The 20,257-nt window shown below is 39.6% G+C and overlaps 1 protein-coding gene across 7 annotated transcripts in view; it reads right to left on the reverse strand.

Annotated features, from left to right (window-relative positions):
- The window catches only part of GRIK1 (glutamate ionotropic receptor kainate type subunit 1), a 391,291-nt gene that overhangs the window by 83,174 nt on the left and 287,860 nt on the right, over positions 1–20,257 (reverse strand). For all 7 annotated transcript variants that reach the window (XM_012446637.3, XM_012446602.3, XM_012446619.3 and 4 more), the window contains exon 7: positions 20,087–20,230. In XM_012446637.3, coding sequence (XP_012302060.1) covers positions 20,087–20,230 — 144 coding nt within the window. The remainder of the gene's footprint in view (positions 1–20,086; positions 20,231–20,257) is intronic.

Raw genomic sequence — 20,257 nt, forward strand, 5'->3', positions numbered from 1 at the left:
GATTTATCCTAGTTTCTTCCTCTGTCTTATCCAATTTTCTTTACTCTGTTAGTGGTTTCTCCTGAGAGCACTTTCTCAATAAGTCACTTGCACAAGATTCCTCATCTTAGGCTGCACCTCTAGAGAAACTGACCTCTGCTACAGCTGATGATATGTGAATCCATAATTTACTAAAATTTTATTCAGAACTGGCAAGCTTGCTATTATTTGTCCATTCATGGTAATAATGATAATATCTTCAAGATAATGTGGAAACTTACTGTAAGATCATAGAGAAGGAGGATGATGGAAGGCAACATATTGACTGCCTACCAGATTATATATCATCTCAGTGTATTAGTCTGTTCTCATGCTGCTAATAAAGACCTACCTGAGATTGGGTTACTTATAAAGGAAAGAGGTTTAATGGGCTCACAGCTTCACTAAATGAGGGAAATGGCTGGGGAAGCCTCACAATCATGGTGGAAAATGAAGAAAGAGCAAAGGGACATCTTACATGCCGGCAGGCAACAGAGAGCATGTGCAGGGGAACTCCCCTCTATAAAACCATCAGATCTCATGAGATTTATTCACTTTCACAAGAACATCATGGGAAAGACCCAACCTCATGTTTCAATTACCTCTACCGTGTCCCTCCCATGACACATGGGAATTATGAAAGCTTTGTTTCGAGATTTGGGTTGGGACACAGCCAAACTTTATCAGTCAGTTATGACCCAAACCCAGCAAGGCAGGTTTTCAAAAAATCTCCTTTAGAAAGAAAAAAGCAATAGGTACCTGAATCTCAGGCCAAGATGACATTGTAAGTTAATGAGGATCCCAAGCTTAACTTAGGTTGTCTCATTCCAAATGCTTTGTTATTTGCATTTATCTTCCTTTACTTCTTTTTTATCTTTAATTGCTCAATGTATAGTGCCAGCTTAAAAATACCCTTATTTCACAAATAACCTCAATAACTCTCAAAATGAATACCATTGAGCTTGAGTTTTTCATAAGCTATAATTACTTTCAAAAGTTCATACCTGAAATAAATAAAATAGAATGAATAAAAAGCACTGGTATAATGTAGGTGTTTGACTCTGTATAAGAGTCAACATGTTACGCAGTAAGTCTAAAATGTGGATTCTCCAGCCTAAATAAGTGCAGAATAATTGTCTAATGCTGAAGTAATCTTTCATAAAGAGAATTTCATTTATTGTCTTTATTTTTGAAATGTTTTGTTGGTAAATCTTGTTGACAAAATGTGGATAATTGCAATCTTTGGCTGGACGTGTTTTTTGTGTAGAATGATGCTATGATTTTATTTCTAAAAATAGTGTAATGAAGAGAAATGTGTAATGCATTGACTAGATGTGTAATGTGTAATGTAAACTTAGTAGAGGTTCAAAATTAGGTGAACAGTTTGTCACATTTAAAAATCTTCATTATTTCTTTAAAATTAAATCCCTTGCAATTGTTGAAATTGTCTTCTAAAATATTTGGCAGTGACTACACTCATGACATATATTGATTTGGAAAAATATTTATTTTTCCCTTTCTTATTCAGAAGAATTTTAAACACAAATGCTGTCATTCCTTGATTAAAACCTTTTTTGGGCTATAAATCATAACTAGACTACTTGAGTGAATCTAGATTAGGTAATTAGATGTTAGTACCAGCCTGTTTTCCACTGCAGAATATTTATTTAAAAATGGTATAAGATGACTGGGTACGGTGGCTCATGTCTGTAAGCTCAGCACTTTGGGAGGCCTAGGTGGGTTAATCATGAGGTCAGGGAATCGAGACGATCCTGGCTAATAGGGTGAAACCCTGTCTTTACTAAAAATACAAAAAATTAGCCGGCTGTGGTGGCACCCGCCTGTAGTCCCAGCTACCTGGGAGGGTGAGGCAGGAAAACTGCTTGAACCTGGGAGGGAAGGTTGCAGTGAGCCAAGATCATGCCACTGCACTCCAACCTCGGCAACAAGGAGACTGTCTCAAAAAAAAAAGTATAAGATATTTAGAAGTAAGGAAAAAGGCATTTTTTTAAAGCCATTTTTTAAAAGGCATTGCCTTTACTCTTATTAATCATGTCACTTAAACTTTAAAGCTGTATTTAATGTGGAATCAATAAAAGAAAGAAATGAGTAGTAAATCTCTAACATTTATAATCAAAGGTCACATTGAGTTACAGTGTCAAAACCAGAATTTCCAAGGCAAACCTTAGAATCATCTATTTAAGTGAAAGCCAACAATGAATGTTTTCATCTGTTTCTCTAAGTATTCCTTCTTAAGCTGCACATATAGGAAGTCAGTATTCAAGTACTATTTTCAAGTTGTATTTAGTTTGAAGTTTAAATCACTAGTTTGTAATTTTAATAATGTAGACGACTAAAGCCCAGGCTGTGGGCTGAACTTGCTGTTTGGCCTGTGGAGGACCAAGCAGGAAAGGTGGGAGGTTAGGGGAGAGGGATTGCCCTCCACTGCAAGGCCCATTCACTCTCCAGCTCACATCTCTGACTCTCCTGCTGTTCTGGAAATCAGGGAGAAAGAACAGTTTGATCCAGGCCTTTCTTCTTCCCTTCTCACTACTTCCTGTTCCTCAGGGTGAGTTCAGAGCAGGTCTGTGTTTCCCTGTTAGATCCTTACATACTCTAACATGTCGAGGGCATGAGGCCATGCTGATTTAGCTTAAGTCAATTGATATGTCTATTAATATCTTATGTATTGTGGATCGTTGTGAAGCTTTACTTGTGAATAATGCAATATAAAGCATTAATATACCTCACATCATTGGTTATATTGAATTATACAGTGGATCAAGGATGGGTAACATAATTTAACTTTATCTTAATGCCTAAAACACAATCTTCCTCAAACTTGCATAAGAATCATCTAAGTCTCTGGGAATTGAATATGAGAAGTAGTTTGTTTTCAGAGGTGTTCTCAGGTGATTTGGTGCACACTTAATTGTGAGACTCTCTGGCCCACAGAATTGTTCTGGATCCTTAGTACATCATAGAAGGCCCTTGATTATCTGACCTCTGCTGATACCATTTAACCTCTTACCATACTTCATTCAGCTGCCAACCAGTCCCCAAGAGTGGTGTGTTCTTCCCCACCATGCAGCCTGCCACTCTCCAATTCATACTCCAAAGCTGAGGCCAACCCTCATGTCCTCCAGTAAGGTTTTAAAGTAACTTAAGTACTGAGGTGAAAGGACTCTATTGCCCTGACAACCACTCCCCTATACCTGCTATAATGTGGCCAAATGTATGCAAATATGTAATGCATATATTTGCTTACGTGTCTTTCTTCATGTTGAACTCTGCTTCCTTGAAGTTAGGGACCATATCTCTCTTGTCTTACGAGTACAGTTACTGCCAGCACTTCCAGCGCATAGTATATCTTGCTCAATATTGATTGCCAAATGAATGTTTCAGAGTCATCCTAGTAAATGGTATGCATGACTATTTGTCCTTTAATTACATTGTTCTACTCCTAAAGAGTGAATATAAGCCAAGTTGTATACTAAATTGTGTCTCCCTCCCTGCCAAATTTGTATGTTGAAGCCCTAACCCCCAGCACCTTTGAATGTGACTATATTTAGAGATAGGGCCTTTACAGATGTAATTAGTATCAAATGAGGTAGTAAAAGTAGGGTCCTAATCCAATATCTTAGTCTATTTGTATTGCTATAACAGAATACCATAGACTAATTTAGTTTAAAAAAGAAATTTGTTTATCATAGTTTTGGAGGCTGGGAAGTCTAACATGAAGGTGCCAGCATCTGGTAAGGGCCTTTTTGCTAAGTTATCTCATGGTGGAAGGTGGAAGGGCAAGAGAGCATCAGAGAATGCATGCACAAGAGAGAGGGGGGACCAAACTCCTTCTTTTATCAAGAATAGATAACAGCAGTAATCCATTCATGAGAGCCTTTAATCACCTGCTATGGTCCCACCACTTAACACTGTTGTATTAGAGATTAAGTTTCTAACACATGAACTCTGGGGCACACATTCAAACCATAACATCCAGTATGAATGGTGTCTGTATGAGAAGAGGAATTTCCAGAGATGCACACATAAAGAAAAGACCAGGTGAGGACACAGCAAGAAGGTGGCCATCTCAAGTCAAGGAGAGAGGTCTCAGAAAAAACCAAACTTGCTGACACCTTGATGCCGGACTTCTAGCATCACTTCTCCTTTTATTTGTATTTCAAATAGAATTTGTATTCATAGGGCACTGTTTGACAATCTCTCTCTAGTTTTTGCTAATTGATTCATGTACTCCAGTCATAATTTTATTGGTTGATATTAATGTTTAGCATCATCAGTTTTTGTATGTGTTGATGAGCACACTATTTCTAGCCTGGGAATTGTGAAGAACAATCAATTATACTAAATGAATCACCCAGCACATTTTCAATATGAACCTTTGGCAAGGAGTCTTCCTTTTTGCCCGGGAGGCCTGAAGAATGGGTTCTATTAGCAATGCAGTATTTGAAAGCAAATGTTGCATGTTGAAATGGTGATCAAATCACATTTTAGGAGTTTTGCAGCTATAAGAGGGCCTATTCCAACACTTACTACACAAATTCAAAGGGTGAAAATTTGAGTTACGTGATGCAAATATTTTAAGACAGGAAAATATGGTTTAAATAAACCCTCTGGGTTCTTGTGGGGGAATACTTGTTACCTCTGTAGCATAATTTATCAGGTCTTGTATTATGGTAACTATGCTGACTATTATCTTAACTATTTCTGTTGCAAATATTTATTATATACTTACACATAATACCTATGTATTATGTTAGTTATTTATGTTAGCACTCTCTTTCCCAACTGGTTGTTAATTTTTTGATGGCAGAAACTATTTTACTTACGTTTGAATTCCATTACTAGTATTTGGTAGATATCCAAAATGTTACTGGAAGGCATAATTGAATAAGGTCGCACTTCCAAAAGTTATACACATTTAAGGCATGAGAGAAAAGTAGAGGGAAGGTACCAAGACCTAGGGAATCAGAATCTGCTTCCTGTGGCCATGATACTGAGGAAGGGCTATGGGATTACAATGAGAGAGAAACAGATCCCTGTGTCCCACACCATCACCCCATTCCCTTGTTTCTTTTTCTTTCCATGGAAGATTTGAGTTGGCACACATGGCCTGGAACAGGTCACATCATTGCACCTCTTTGACCTGCTTAAGGCCACAGTGCTGCTCATGGTGGTCGAATTGAAGAGGCAGTCACACTCAATTCTCGTGTATTCCAGAATCAGTTCTTATACCTCAGTTCAACTCTGACGACATTTTTCTTGGAATTGTGAAGGCTTTCCAAGTTTAGGAATTCCCTATTGGCCTGTGAATGTGCAGGAGAGGAGTGACACCTTTAAACATTAATTAATAACTCATTAATTAAGGTGATCATTTGGTTAACAAACTTTCCTTTTGTTAACACTTTAATATAGAATTTCTGAGAGTAAGATCAAGAGGCCAAGGTACCCCTGGGGAATATAGTATAGAGAAAAGAGAACAAAGAAGGCATTTTATGGATTTCAAAAATTTGTTTACACTTAGTCCTGATTTTTGAATAGAAGACTTAGATGCAATTCATCATGATGTTATTTCATTTGTTTTTAATTAAAGAAAGCTTACCCAGTATCTATTGTATAAACATAGCCCTGATGGAATAACTGTACAATTACTGTCTTATTCAGGTCCCTAGAGTGTGATATAATGACAAATATCTGAAATTCACCCTTCATCTAAGCAATGTAATCCGTGTCCAGTCACCCACAATTTTAAGTCAGTTCTCAGAAAAGCTATTTAAAAACAAATCTGAAGTATACATAATAATGGTGATGAAAATAAACATTAAGCAAAGGAAGAAATGATAAACATAACCTTTAGACCACATAACTTCCTAGGATGTCAGCTATTTCAGGAACTGAAATGATGCATTTATCATATTCTCATCTGTTCAATATATAATTATTTTAACTATTCTGTGTGCTGTTTATAACCCATTATCTTGCAATAACAGCTTGCATGGATCACTGCATAATTTAAAAATATAATAGCTTTTCTTGCCAATATTTGATTTCCAACTCTAAATCTGCTGACTTTAACTATGTCTATGCCATACACTCTGGGTAAACTGGTTTTTATTCCTAAGGATTTATCTTAGACTATGCACCTGGGTTTTCTTTTATCGAGAACGGGTTTTGTTTGGCTCTGGTTCATGTGGTGACTTGTTTTCTGAAATGGAATAAATTGGCATCTGTACATGCAAATCAACTAAATGGACAGGATCACAAACCTGAGACATTCGTATAGGTGAACTGGTTAGGAATGGGGCTCTTGTCTAATTATCTAGATAATGTGGTCAATGAAACCCAAAAATCAGATTAGTCAGTCTCAAATTACTCAAATTACTTTGATCATATTAATCATGTAATTGTCTTTGTTGCCCAGATGCTTATCATAATAGGTAAACAATATATTATTTATGGATGGTTTACAAAGATAAACAATGGATTCCACATGGGTTGAATTCATGTCTTGCTCTAGTTAGTCTGGTTAGTGAAATATTATATATAAAGAAATATTTATTTATTTAGTTGCCAAGATTTATTGAGCCCCTACTGTATACAGGAAGAAACCTAGGTATTGGGCTAATAAAATGAATTTAACAGTTCTTGTTTCCAAGAAATGCAATGCATACTGGAGAGGTAGATACATAGAAATGTATTTATAGTACAATGATAAAAACGCAATGGTGAAGATATACAGTGCATAGTTTTACAGCATAGTTTTGAAGAAATGAGGAAAGGAGAAGTGTGTGTGTGTGTGTGTGTGTGTGTGTGTGTGTGTGTACCTGCGCCATTTACAAAAGCTTTCTGGAAAAAGTGATGCCTGAGCTGAGCTGGTGGGTTTAGTCCAACATAGAAGAAGAGGGAGTGGCAAAAAGGGCATTCTCAGCAGAGGAAAAAAGATGGACAGCAGCCTAAGTAGACACTGAGGAAAAGGCACAATGTCTCATCCTGTGAATTTGGAGAAAGCGAATGAGCATGAAAAATGTTTGCTAATTGGTTGTTGGGAATTGAAGTCGTTCACACCTGCTATGTTCAATTTTCTCACATAAGTTGGAAGTAAGTTGAGGATGAAGATAGTAAAGGTTGAATTGTGGCCCAGTGAAATAATAAATTGCTGAAAGAGCTAAGTAGACACGAGTAAAAGGATTGAGAGGCAGCCCTGGGAGCCTAGTTACTGTTGGAAAACATGGATTTGCCATGAGGTTGAACTGCAAGGATGTATGATTTTTTGAGATTCATCCTTGTTGCCTGGGCATTGGGAAAGAGAAGGCACACTATAGTATTGACACAACATTAGACTTTTCTTATGTGGGTGTAGCAGAAAATGAGGTGAAAAGGAATTATGGGTATTCTTGAAAGAGCAATGTTCTAGATGGTTTTGGAAAGAAAGAGAAGCCAATAGGAGGTAGATAGATAAATAAAATAGGTAAAGCCAGGGATCTCCATGAAGCAACAGAAAAATACAGTGTGGAAAAATCTGACACTATCTAGTTGTGGTAGGAAGATTTCTGAGATGAACCTCTGTGACCTATGCCCTTTATAATTCCCTCCCCTTGAGTGTGAATGGGACCTCAGAATATGGTGGATGTCATTCTATTGATTATGGCAAAGGGAAGAAATGTTTTGTAGATGCAATTAGGTATCTGTAATCAATTGCCTTTGACTTAATAAAAAGTAAGATTATCTTGTGGGGGAGGGCTGAGCTAATCAGAAGAGTTCTTTAATAAAAAAGGATTTAGAAAAGAGAGACCTTCTCTTAAGGAAACAAGCTGCCAATAATGTCTGCAAAAAGTGAATTCTTCCAACTATGTGAGCTTGGAAGAGGACTTTGAATCTAGAATGAGATTGCAGCAGCCCCAGGCAACACCTTCCTCAGCTTTGTGAGACCCTGAGCAGAGAACAGGGCAAGGGCTTGTCCAGACTGCTCATCTACAGATACTGAGATAATTAATGGTTGTTATTTTAACCTCCCTAATTTGTGTGCATATGTGTGTTTTTTGTTTTATTTTTATTATTTTTTTTTTTTTTTTTGAGATAGGTTCTCTAGCTCTCGCTCTGTCGCCTAGGCTGGAGTGCAGTGGCAAGATCATGACTCACTGCAACCTCTGTCTCCTGGGTTCAAGTGATCCTCCCACCCTCTTGAGTAGCTCGGACCATAGACATTCACTACTATGCCTGGCTCATTTTTTTTTTTTTTTTTGATTTTTGTAGAGAGGGGGTTTCATCACGTTTCTCAGGCTGGTCTGGAACTTCTGAACTCAAGTGATCTGGCTACCTCAGTCTCTCAAAGTGTTGGGATTACAGGTCTGAGCTACTGCACCTAGCCAGTTTGTGGTAAATTTTTACACAGCAATAGGAAACCATGATGCTGGTAGAGCTGAAAATGTATATGAGCAGCAGTCCTACTTCTAAGTGTATAGTCTCAAGCTGGGTTGTTGTTACAGATTGAATAATTGTGTGCCTCTAAATATATATGTCCAAATCATAACCCCCAATGTGATGGTACTAGCTGATGAAGTCTTTAGATGAAAATTAGGTTTAGATGAGGCCATGAGGTAGAGCCCCATGATGGGATTAGTGTCTTTATAAGAAGAGGAAGACAGCAGTGCTGCCTCTCTTTATCATGTGAAGAGACAATGAGAGGATAACCATCTACGAGCCAAGAAGAGGATCCTCACCTGTACTTGACCATGATGGCACTTTGATCATGGACTTTTTAGCCTCTGGAACTGTGAGAAATAAGTGTCTGTTGTTTAAGCCACTCAGTCTATCGTATTTTATGATAGCAGCCCAAGCTAAGACAGCTTTTCATTATGGTAGCTGCAGGTGGCTGTTGAGCACTTGAAATTTGGCCAGTTAGAATTGAGATGTGCCATAAGCATAAAAGACACTGGATTTAAAAGGCTTATGAAAAAAACTACAATTGCTCATTAACAATTTGTGTATTGATGACTTTCTGAAATGCTAATATTTTTATATACTGGGTTAAATAAAATATATTATTAAAATTAATTCCACCTGTCTTTTACTTTTAATATGGCTACTAAACACTCTAATATATATGTGACTCACATTATGTTTTTATTGGACAATGCAGCAGTACTTCTCTAGAGCAAATCTTGAATTTGTGCATGAGAACCTTTTACTTAAATGTTCATCACAGCATTGTTTGAATGTGCAAAAAAAAAAAAAAAAAAAAAAAAAGAGGCAGCCAAAATATCCATGGAGAGGGGATTGGATAAGTACACTGATGTGTATTATTCAATGCATAAGTGTTTCCCTCTACTTGGATCTTTTATTCTCTTAATATGTGCATACTTTTCTCCCTATTTTCTTTCAGGAATTTATTCAAGTTTCGTGTTACCTGTAAGAAGTTTTATAATACAGCAATGCTGTCTTAAGGACATTGTATAGTACACCCTTCCCTCTTCTGAGCTTTGTTTTTTCAATGGTCTTTGTCTGATTTCCCTGACTAGAGTATCAGTGTCATGAGAGTCAGGACTTTGCTTTGCTCATGATTGCGTTCTTGGTGTCTAAACGAGTGTCTGCCACATACTAGGTATTCAGTAAATATTTTTGGAATGGATTAATTATAGAACACTAGATTTCAGTGAAAAATGAAGGAACTGGATAAATAATAAATATTACCAACTTAGATATAATTCAAAACTTGGAATAATTTGAAAAGCAAATTGTTAAAGAAATAGATGTAGACACAAATACACACACATACACACACACACACACAGTCTCACAAAACATATATATCCTCACCTCTCTCCATAAACATGTATGTATATGTGTAAAATGATATTTATGTAAGCAAATTAAACATGTGTGCACCTATACACACACATGCACACACACACACACATGCATATATCGCAGACTGTTATAGAAAGGAAATTGTTTAATCAATATGGGGTAGAACCACGACATTAGTAATTGAATGGGAAAACAAGGATAACTGACATGAGTCCCTGATACTATCTTATCAATGTTATTTTGAATCATATAAACTAAGAAGAGTTTGGCAGAATCCTTCATCCTAGGCCAACACTCCCTTTCAACATTTCCTGTTAGAGATTGTTCACCTAGCCACTGACTGAATATTTCAACAACAGATGTCTTAGTACTTTAGCTATTGCTGTGGTTCAAAGGCTTTTGTCTCCTTGAAATTTCATGTAGAAACTTAATCTTCAATGCCACAGTATTAAAAGGTGAGGCCTTTAGGAAAGGATGAAGTCACAAAGCTAGAGCCCTGATGAGCGGGGTTAGGAACCTTATAAAAGGGCTGACAGACTGTTTACAATAGCAGAGACCTGGAACCAACCCAAATGCCCATCGATGATAGACTGGACAGGGAAAATGTGGCACATATACACCATGGAATATTATGCAGCCATCAAAAATGATGAGTTCGCATCCTTTGTAGGGACATGGATGAACCTGGAAACCATCATTCTCAGCAAACTGATACAAGGACACAAAATCAACCACCTCATGTTCCCACTCATAGGCAGGTGTTGAACAATGAGAACACATGGACACAGGGAGGGGAGCACTACACACTGGGGTCTGTAGGAGGGAAATAGGGGAGGGACAGCGGGGGGTGGGGAGTTGGGGAGAGATAGCATGGGGAGAAATGCCACATATAGGTGAAGGGGAGGAAGGCAGCAAATCACACTGCCACATATGCACCTATGCAACAATCTTGCATGTTCTTCACATGTACCCCAAAACCTAAAACGCAATTAAAAAAATTGAAAAAAATAAAATAAAAAATAAAATAAAATAAAAGTGCTGACAGGAATTAGCTAGGCCCTTTTTGCCATTGTGCTTTTCTACTGCGTGGAAACATAGAAAGAAGGCCCTCACTAGAGACTGAATGCTGGGACCTTTATCTGGGCCTTCACAGCCTCCAGAACTGTAAGAAATAAATTTCTGTTCTTTGTAAATTATTCAGTCTCAGGTGCTGTGCTATTATAAAACAAACAAACTAAGATGGTTATATATAAGACATTATATATAATTGGTAAAAAATGTAAACTATGAACCTTTAGAAACAAATCTCTTTTATCCATCCAGAGTTGTACAAGAAATTGAGGGAAGGACCTGAAAGTCCACTCTTCTTTAGGTCTAAATATCCTAAATGTGAGGGGGTCCTCGGACATATGGCTTTCTTTTACACAATGGAGACTAGCTAGGGATGCTGAAGAATGAGGAGTCAGAATGCAGGTAACTTTCAAGAGGTGCAGAATGAGAAATATAAATGGAAGTTTTTCCAAAGACTGGAAATTTAATTGAGGTTGCTGCCAGGAGAAATGTCATCTAATTAACCTAAGAAACAACTTGTCCTGGCAATCAAGACCAAATGGCACTCGGTAACGAAAAGAATTACTCAGAGGAGACACAGTAGGATAGAAATATGTCAGAGCTTAGGTTTCTCCAGGGACTTTTTTTCTTCAATACTGTAATTTTTTACCCAGATCCCGTACAAAACCAACTGACCAATCAACCAACCAACCAAAAACCCCACTCCATAGTGACCTATTAAGTAAAAATCCAGATGAATACTAAGCAAATATAGGTGCCTAAGTGAAGAATGTTATCATTTACTCTTTGGTTTTTAAAAGCTTGAATTCAATTATTAGGTTTATGTATTCAAATATATAATCTTCATTTCATCAAAATAGATCCAATAAATTACATTTCTTTAAGCAAAGCAGTGCCAGAAAACTGTCCATATTTTCTATATCTCTCAGTGACATCCCTTAAGCATTGACATTTAGAAATAACTTTTCATTCTTATGTAGTAAATTTATTTTGGAGCAGATCAATTAGGAGCTATTTATATAGTTTAAAATTTAGTGTTAGTTTAGTAAAATTTATTAACATTTTGCTAGAATTTAACTTTCTAGCTTCATTCAGTTCAACAAACATCTTTTAAATGCTGGCCATGCACAGGCACAGTGCTCTGAGGACACAAAGATAAATTGACTTTCTGTCCCAGGGAAAGATCTTACAGTGCCCGAGTGAAGCATGTTAAGTGCTAACATAAAGATATGCCAGAGCTATGGAGTTGAAAGGAGGATCCATCCTCCAGTAGAGGTTCAGAAAAGACTTGCCAGAGAAAATAAATTCTGGGTAAAAGTTGATCTAAGTAAAAAATGGGAGGTAAGGCTTTGCAGGCAGGCTGAGAGTATATGACAAAAAGGGTGATATTAGGCAGGTTTAGCGGGGGAAAGAAAAAGCCATCTCTCTCCACTCTATATGGAACTGGATGGTGGACACAGAAAGCTATGAGCAGGCTTGTTTGTAAATGGTAGAGTATCTACTGTGCATTATATGTATATTGTTTTGCTTTTACGTGGACCATAGTTACAAAAGGGCTGAGATTAAAGATACAGATGCCATCTAACTAGGGTTAGAGGCTATTTTAATAGTCTAGGTGAAAAATGAAGAGGGCAGTGGGCAAAGAAGGTTGAGAAAAAATATCTCGGACTGACAGTTGACAGGACTTAGTTAATCAGATGAGTGTGCTGACGGGATGAGGTCTTAGGCAACCTGTAGCGCTATGGTTTGAGTGGAAGGCTCCATCTTACTGTAATGCTTCCACTCAGGTAGTAGTAAAATGGGTATCAAGATACCAGAGTGGGAGACAGACACCCCCAACATGTTCCCTGTACATAAGTACCAAGGAAGTGCCCTCCAGAGATGGTTCTAGATCTTGTGGGCCCAACTATGAAATCAAGCATATATAAAAGAGGTCATGTGAGTGGTAGAGGTGCTTGCTGAAGAGATATCTCTGGGGACAGCTGTTGTCTCTCTGTGTGTCCACACTGCCCTGTCTTGTCTTTGGGATGCAGCTTTCTAACACCACTCCTGATGAGCAGAGCTTCCAGGGGGTCACTCGAGAGAAGTCTGAAATAGGTTCACTGCAGCTGAAGACGCAGATCTAATGCTGATCTAAATGTGAGAAAGTCAAAGTGGACTGCGGACTGTGGTGTGACTCCCAAGTGACAAAAGAATGCTGACAAGAGTGGACCAGTTGATTTTCTGACTGACAGGGAGAAGTTGGTTGCATTGGGATTAGAGACAACCCCAGAATTTCCAAGAAAGGAATAAATGAGTGTTTCCTGTACATCAGGTTTAAATCCAGCATGCTTTGTGGGAATGTCCTGGGTTATAGTCAATGGGACTGTCTAAATGGGTCAGGAGACTTTAGCAGTGAGGGCATGAGGTGTACTGATGGGTATCAAGAGCCCGAGGAAACAGTGCAAGCTTCCACTGAAATAGGAATCCGTCACCCAGTGAATCAAAGGAGCTTCAGGAGAGATGGTCCAACAGGAACTCATAGAGCAAAAGGAATGCTTCCAGAAAAAGAATTAGCTTCAAATATCTCCCAGGTCTACCAGGGATACCATATTAAACTGCCTGCTAAGCCCAGAAAGCACAGAGCAGCCCAGCCAAGTGAGATCTGTCCTATTATTTATGTTTGAGCCTAGTAGAAGGTACAATTGCCCAGGGAGTGGGGAGGACGTAAGCAGGGAAAGGAGCAAGAGGGGAAGGCACTCATCCCCCCTCTCTCATGTCACCAGTCTTCCAGAAGGATCAAGCTCAGAGAGGGGAGGTATTTGGTGTTAAATCAACTTGGACTTTTGATTAATATCTTAAGACTAGATATTCTATATTCTAATCATGAAGTTGAGGCTATGCTTTAATATAAGGAAGCTCTAAGACTGTCATTACCTTAAGTCAACAAAAAAGTCATGAAATTTGCCCAGATTATTCCACTGAATAATTTTAAGTAGAAAGGGAGATTAGAAATAGAATTGGCTTTGCTGTCTCAGTAGCTGTGTTTGTTTGATATACCAGTTGCATTGTCATTAACTGACAGTGGAGCTATTTTAGTAATAATAGATTTAACAGACAAGAAGTAACGTATCCTGATGGAGAATTTGTTGATATGGAGGTGGCAGCAGAACCACCAAGTGGAAACTTCCAGCTGGGAGGTGACTGGTTGAATTTAAACTTAAGGGAAAGTCAGGTTTATATTCAAAGAAACACTGGCATATTTTTCTTGAACAAATCCCTTTCCCTTTCAGCTTTTATGAATGCTGATCACTTCTAAACCAAGATGTCTGAAATTTCTTCCTCAATAATCTCTGTTGATTTATCTGTTTCAATCATACCTATACATAGCTGCCAAAGATAAATGATCTGAAGCTTCATTTTTACTCTGCCTCAAAAACAGTGGCTTTCTATCAACTATCAATCAAATTTGAATTTTAGCAGACAACTTCCAATTGTCCTTCCATATTTACTTCAACATATTTCTTACCGCTTCCACACAGGATCACTCCATCTGGGCTCAACAGGATTCCTCATGCTTCATTTATACATTTGCTGTTCACTATACCGGAATGCCCTTTCAACCAAACTCTACTCTAAAACTCAATCCAGGCAATTTGAATGTGGGTTTTAGGGAAGCTGGGGTGTCTTTAAGGCCCCTGAGATTATAGACAGATGTGTTTGTGTTTTGGAGGACAATGGATCTAAGTTTAAATCAGTCTTACTAGAAGGACTGTGACCCAGAAAATAAGAACTGATGTAACCTAAGATCTCTGATTCTGTACTCTGCACTCTATGTTCTGTACTCTGTTCACTGCTCCTCCCAGCACCCCTGATTGGAAACCTTAATTCCAGATGCTTCAGTGCTTGCTGCCACCACAGCTGCTCGACTGATTGCCCCACATCCAGCTGGAACCTAATCTGGACATAGCGTAATTCTTGGGCTTCCTCAGCCCTTACATTCAGCTACCATTTCCCAGACTCACCAGAGAAGCAGCTCGCTAGGGTATTCTGGTAGCTCATGCTATGGCTCAAATGTTTGTTTACCCCAAAATTCATGTGCTGAAATTATAACCCTCAAGGCAATGGTAATAGGAGGTGGGGCGTTTGGGAGGTGAATGGATGGCATTGGTACCCTTATAAAAGAGGCCCTTGAGACATTCCTTGCTCCTTCTGTCATGTGAGAACAGAGTGAAAGACAGCTGTCTATGAACTAGGAAGCCAGCCTTCACCAGACAACTGATTCTGCTAGGACCTTGATATTGGACTTCCTAGCCTGCAGAACTATGACCAGCAAGTTTCTGCTGTTTATTCGACACCTGGTTTATGGTGTCATAAACTGTCTTGGCCTGAATGAACCAAGACACTCAGCCTAATGTCCTTTGACCATTCTTGAACAATCATGTGTGAGGTCTATGATTGAAAGTCACTCATTCCCTGGTTTGTTGCAGTTGGCCTACTGCATGCTGAATGCCTGTCTTCATGGAACTTCTGGACACCACTAGATACTGTCTTCTGTTTTGCAAACAACTGCCACTTCATCCTAGACTCCAGTAATAATAATGATGACACCAATAACAGTAATAGCAAACATGCAGTGCTTATAATACGTTTGGCAATATACTTAATGTTTCTAAGTGTTGCCTCATTTCTCCCGACCACTACCTTACATGGCAGACATTTTTAACAGAACCTTTCATTTGATGGTAGCTATCTTTCATTAAGCCACCACTACATGACAAATATTTTGCTAGGCTGTACATATAAAATTGTAATCGCTACAAACATATGGTGTGGGCATTTTATTCCCCATGTTGTAGAAGGAGGAATTGAGAAACAAGCCAAATGACTTGACTAAGTTCATGCTGACAGCAAAGTGTGATGAAATCTCAGAACCTGTGTTCCCAGTACCAGAGTTAAATAGGTTGGTCTTTCCCTAAAACATGCCTCATTCTCCTGTCAGAATCTATGGCCCTGGTGGACAGGTCTAGTCCAGGCCCTGACTCTGTCCTATCAAATTGTTTCTTGATATGATTTTTCTTTTTTGAGATGAAGTCTAACTCTGTCGCCCAGGCTGGAGTGCAGTGGTATGATCTCAGCTCACTGCAACCTCCACCTCCTGGGTTCAAGTGATTCTCCTGCCTCAGCCTGCCAAGGAGCTGGGATTACAGGTGCCCGCCACCACACCCAGGTAATTTTTTTTTTTTTTTAGTAAAGATGGGGTTTCACAGTGTTGACCAGGCTGGTCTTGAACTCCTGACCTCATGATTTACCCACTTCGGCCTCCCAAAGTGCTGGGATTACAAGGGTGAGCCACCACGCCCAGCCTGGATATGATTTTTATAAACAGACTGTGTCCTAAAGCACTGCACATGCTTATCGATTGTGAGCGTGTGTTCTTCAGTTCCTTTGCTCATTCACTCATTCATTCATTCATTTATCAATTCATTCACTCGTTCGGCATGTATTTATTGGGTGCTTATTCTATGCCCAGCATTGTGCAAGAGCTAGGGAATTGAGACTAAAAATGCATAGCTTGGAGATAGACATGGAAACACAATGGCATACCTACAGATGTAATGGCAGTATGGAGTCTACATCTGTGAGTCAGGACCCTGCAGATAGGAGCTAGTGCTTGAGACGTAAAGCATGACCCAGAGGAGCATGGCATTGCAATCAGAGGCAAAATAATCTGGTAGGAGCATATGGCATATTCTAGGGTGCCACAGTAGGTTCAGCAAGTGCTGCAGATGGGGCGGGAGATGAGAGAGCTGGGGCAGGAGATGAGAGAGCTGGGGCAGGAGATGAGAGAGCTGGGGCAGGAGATGAGAGAGCTGGTGCAGGAGATGAGAGAGCTGGGGCAGGAGATGAGAGAGCTGGGGCAGGAGATGAGAGAGCTGGCACAGGGACGAGGAAGGAGATCATCAGGCACCCTGTATATCCTGCTGAAGAGTGTATGCTTTATCCTGAGGTATAAGAAAAAGCTTTAATGAAGCATGTCAATCCTCTGCCATGCAGAATTTACATTACTAGGTGGTAGAAACCACCTCTTCTACTTTTTAAGGCGTTATCCCTTAGGTATGAAGTTAATATTACTTATGTAATGGAGTTCCAGTAATGCTTGTTGAGTGGGAATGTATAATGTAATAGGTATTTGTTTAGCAAATGCTCAGAAAGCTAACACAATAACATACTCTATCATGTTTCAAATGTTCTTCAACTCTTCCCCTTTATCCAGTCAACCCCAAACACTGAAAGTTAGTCTGTAAAGTTACTGATTCCCAACAATGTGTGGCGTTATCAGGAATTAGCGCACATGCAACTACTTCTGCTCGGGAAGTTTACCTCCTGTGAGGAATTTGATCTTCACCCCATAAATTCAATCTGCTGACTTGCTTCTTCATATTTTTTCTGACTCTAGTTTTGGAAGTTCTTTACAAAGTGAGAATTACTAAAAAACAACAACAACAACAACGAACTACAAACAAAAAAACGGGAAATTTTGGGACCAAGTTCCTTATTTCATGTTTCCTAATGAAACCTGATACTTGCAAAGCTTTGTTCAGTTATGCATTCATCTGAAGAAACATGTGCATTTTCTCTTTCACATGTTTTAGGCTGTCTCAGAATTCCCTCAGTGCCAGTCCTCCAGCAGGCTGGGGCATTGCTTCTGGTTACCCTCATTCCACCTTCTCTGCAGGTACCTACACCCTGCCAAAGGTAGCTTACGACATCCTGACTCAGGAGACAAAAGAGGGTGAGCACCATGTTGACAAAGATTTCTGATTCATTCCCCACTCCCTTCCTGTTACCCCTAACTGTGGAGATTAAAAATGGGGAATCTGCTTCTTTGGAGTGAATGAATATAAAATGCCTTCTTATTTTCAGTGTGGTCCCTCATCTTGGAGCTCATTATTTCTTTAAACATGCCTAAAGGTGGCTTGGTAATTTCACCTTCTTATGCAACTTAAGTACAAGTGATAAGGTGCCTTGGGGGCTCTTGAGTGTTTGATCCCAAGCTTTCATGTCACTTCTGCCTCTCCTTGAACTGCGAGGAGGTAAAAGAAAACCAGCTATTTTCTTGTTAAAGATCAAGGTAATCAGGATGGCAATTCAGGACACAACCATGATTGCTGCGGGGGGAAAAGGAAGTCATGTGATGGTTTTCTATTAGGCACAGTGTGTCAGATTTATGTAGCTGTCAGAAAAGGTATTTTGTTTCATGCCTATTTGTGATTTCTTTGTTGTTTTTGTTGCCAGTTTAAAATTCCTGGCATCATCTTCAATCATACAGTAAACTGAATGAGGCTGTTCTTAGTGGTGCCTTCCAATGGCAAGAGAATAGTTAGTATTTCAGATGCTTACTAGGTTTCTGAACTATTCTTCACAAGCATTTGCCTTATTCTTTATCCTGACAGTCATGCTGTGGGGTAGATAATGCTATTCCCATTTTACAGATGAGAAAACTGATGACAAGAAGGGTAAGTTACTTGCTGATATGGTTTGGCTGTGTCCCCACTCAAATCTCATCTTGAATTGTAGCTCTCACAACTCTCATGTGTTGTGGGAGGGACCTGGTGGGAGGTAATTGAATCATGGGGTCGGGTCTTCCCATGCTGTTCTCATGATAGTGAATGAGTCTCATGAAATCTGATGGTTTTATAAAGGGGATTATCCCTGCACAAGTTTTCTCTTGCCTGCCGTCATATAGACATGCCTTTCACTTTCTGCCATGATTGTGAGGCCTCTTCAGCCATGTGGAACTGTGAGTCCATTAAACCTCTTTTTCTTTATAAATTATCCAGTCTCAGGTATGTCTTTATCAGCAGCATGAAAACAGACCAACAGACTTGCCCAGATTATATTGCTCATCGGTGTTAGTGGAACTGGGATTTAAAACCCAAGTAGTTACTGCCAAGACTAGGATGATGTAAGAGAGGTGCTCAGGGTACAAAATTTAAGGAAGAACTCCCTCTTAATCTTGTGCAAGTACAGAATTCTCATATGAGAATGAATCTTTCCTTAAATCATTCCCCTCATCCTGGGCTTGCAAGTAACCTAGATGTGGAGCCTAGGTACTTAATCCTTATACATGCTGCCTTCTTGGTCCTCACCCTCATAGATCAGCCTTTAGTGGTGTAGTGCATTGAACAGCCTAACAGAGGGTGTGCAGGCATGGAAGAGACCAGCAGAAACAAGAGTCCAAAGCAGGTGTCTTTCCTTGCTCTCAGCTGGGCATTCTCATGTGCCCTCCATCTTCCTCCCATTGTATTTCCATCCTCCTCCAGTACAGAAAGGAAAAAAGATACTCTTCACTTGAGAAGTAAATGTCTGTATCTGACAGAGAAATATTAGAAGAGCGTCTCCGAGCATCTTGAACTTAGGCCTAGCTACTCCAAAGAGCCTGATTTCATATCATCAAGTCCAGACGCACCTGGAGGTGCCTGGTGGAATGAACAATAATGCAGGGTACATATCTATAAGGAGTCCTGGGGCTTAGAACAGGGTCTTGTGAAGAGGAGCCCAACTGCCTCAGAGAAAAGAAAAGGTGGAGGACAGTCCAGGATCCCAGGACATCAGCAAAGAAATCTATCCCTGCAGATACCCTGTACTCACTAAAGTTTTTCCATATGCTTGGTAGGTTTTGAATGGGAAAAGGTTTTTCTGGTTAGCTGACAAATGACAAAATTGTCACTATATAATGAAGATAAAGAGTTCCTTCCACTAAATCCTATACAGCCTGAGCTTTAGGAGGCCACTGGGATGTGGACTGATAATGCTGGGACTATCTCTGGTACCCTTCCGTAACGGATCAACCTTCCCCTTGACTCAGTGGACCATGAAAGAAACACCCATATACTCTTATGGACATGTGTGGAGAGCCAGCAGGAGCTAGGGCCATGGCTGGCATGAAGGAGGGTAAGTGTTGGTATCTGGTAGTGTCATTAAACTTCTCAGCCTCATAATGAAAAATTCCTGGTAGTCCTTCTGGACAAACTTTTGACATTGAAATCTGAGCAGACTGGTGGATGATGGCTTCTCCTCCCTTACGGGCATCATGCCAAAGGAACCATGTGGAAAGGACCATACCAAATGGGCAAGCCCAACAGTGCTCAGCTGAAGGGCCCCTGAGCTGTGAGGGGGCATCACTTGCCTCTTTGATCAGGTTCATAAATCTGGGTCCAAGGCGCCATGGCTTATGTCGATGGCACTGAAGGGAGCTGACGGTCAGCTGGGATGCCCGGTGTGAGGCAATGGCCACCATGTACACAGCATCGTACATCAGAGCTGCTTCGGTCTGTGGAGGAAAACACACCGCATCTTC

Source organism: Aotus nancymaae, unplaced genomic scaffold, assembly GCF_030222135.1.
Source record: "Aotus nancymaae isolate 86718 unplaced genomic scaffold, 86718_ANA_hifiasm-v0.15.2.pri h1tg000022l_1, whole genome shotgun sequence".
Classification (NCBI taxonomy): domain Eukaryota; kingdom Metazoa; phylum Chordata; class Mammalia; order Primates; family Aotidae; genus Aotus; species Aotus nancymaae.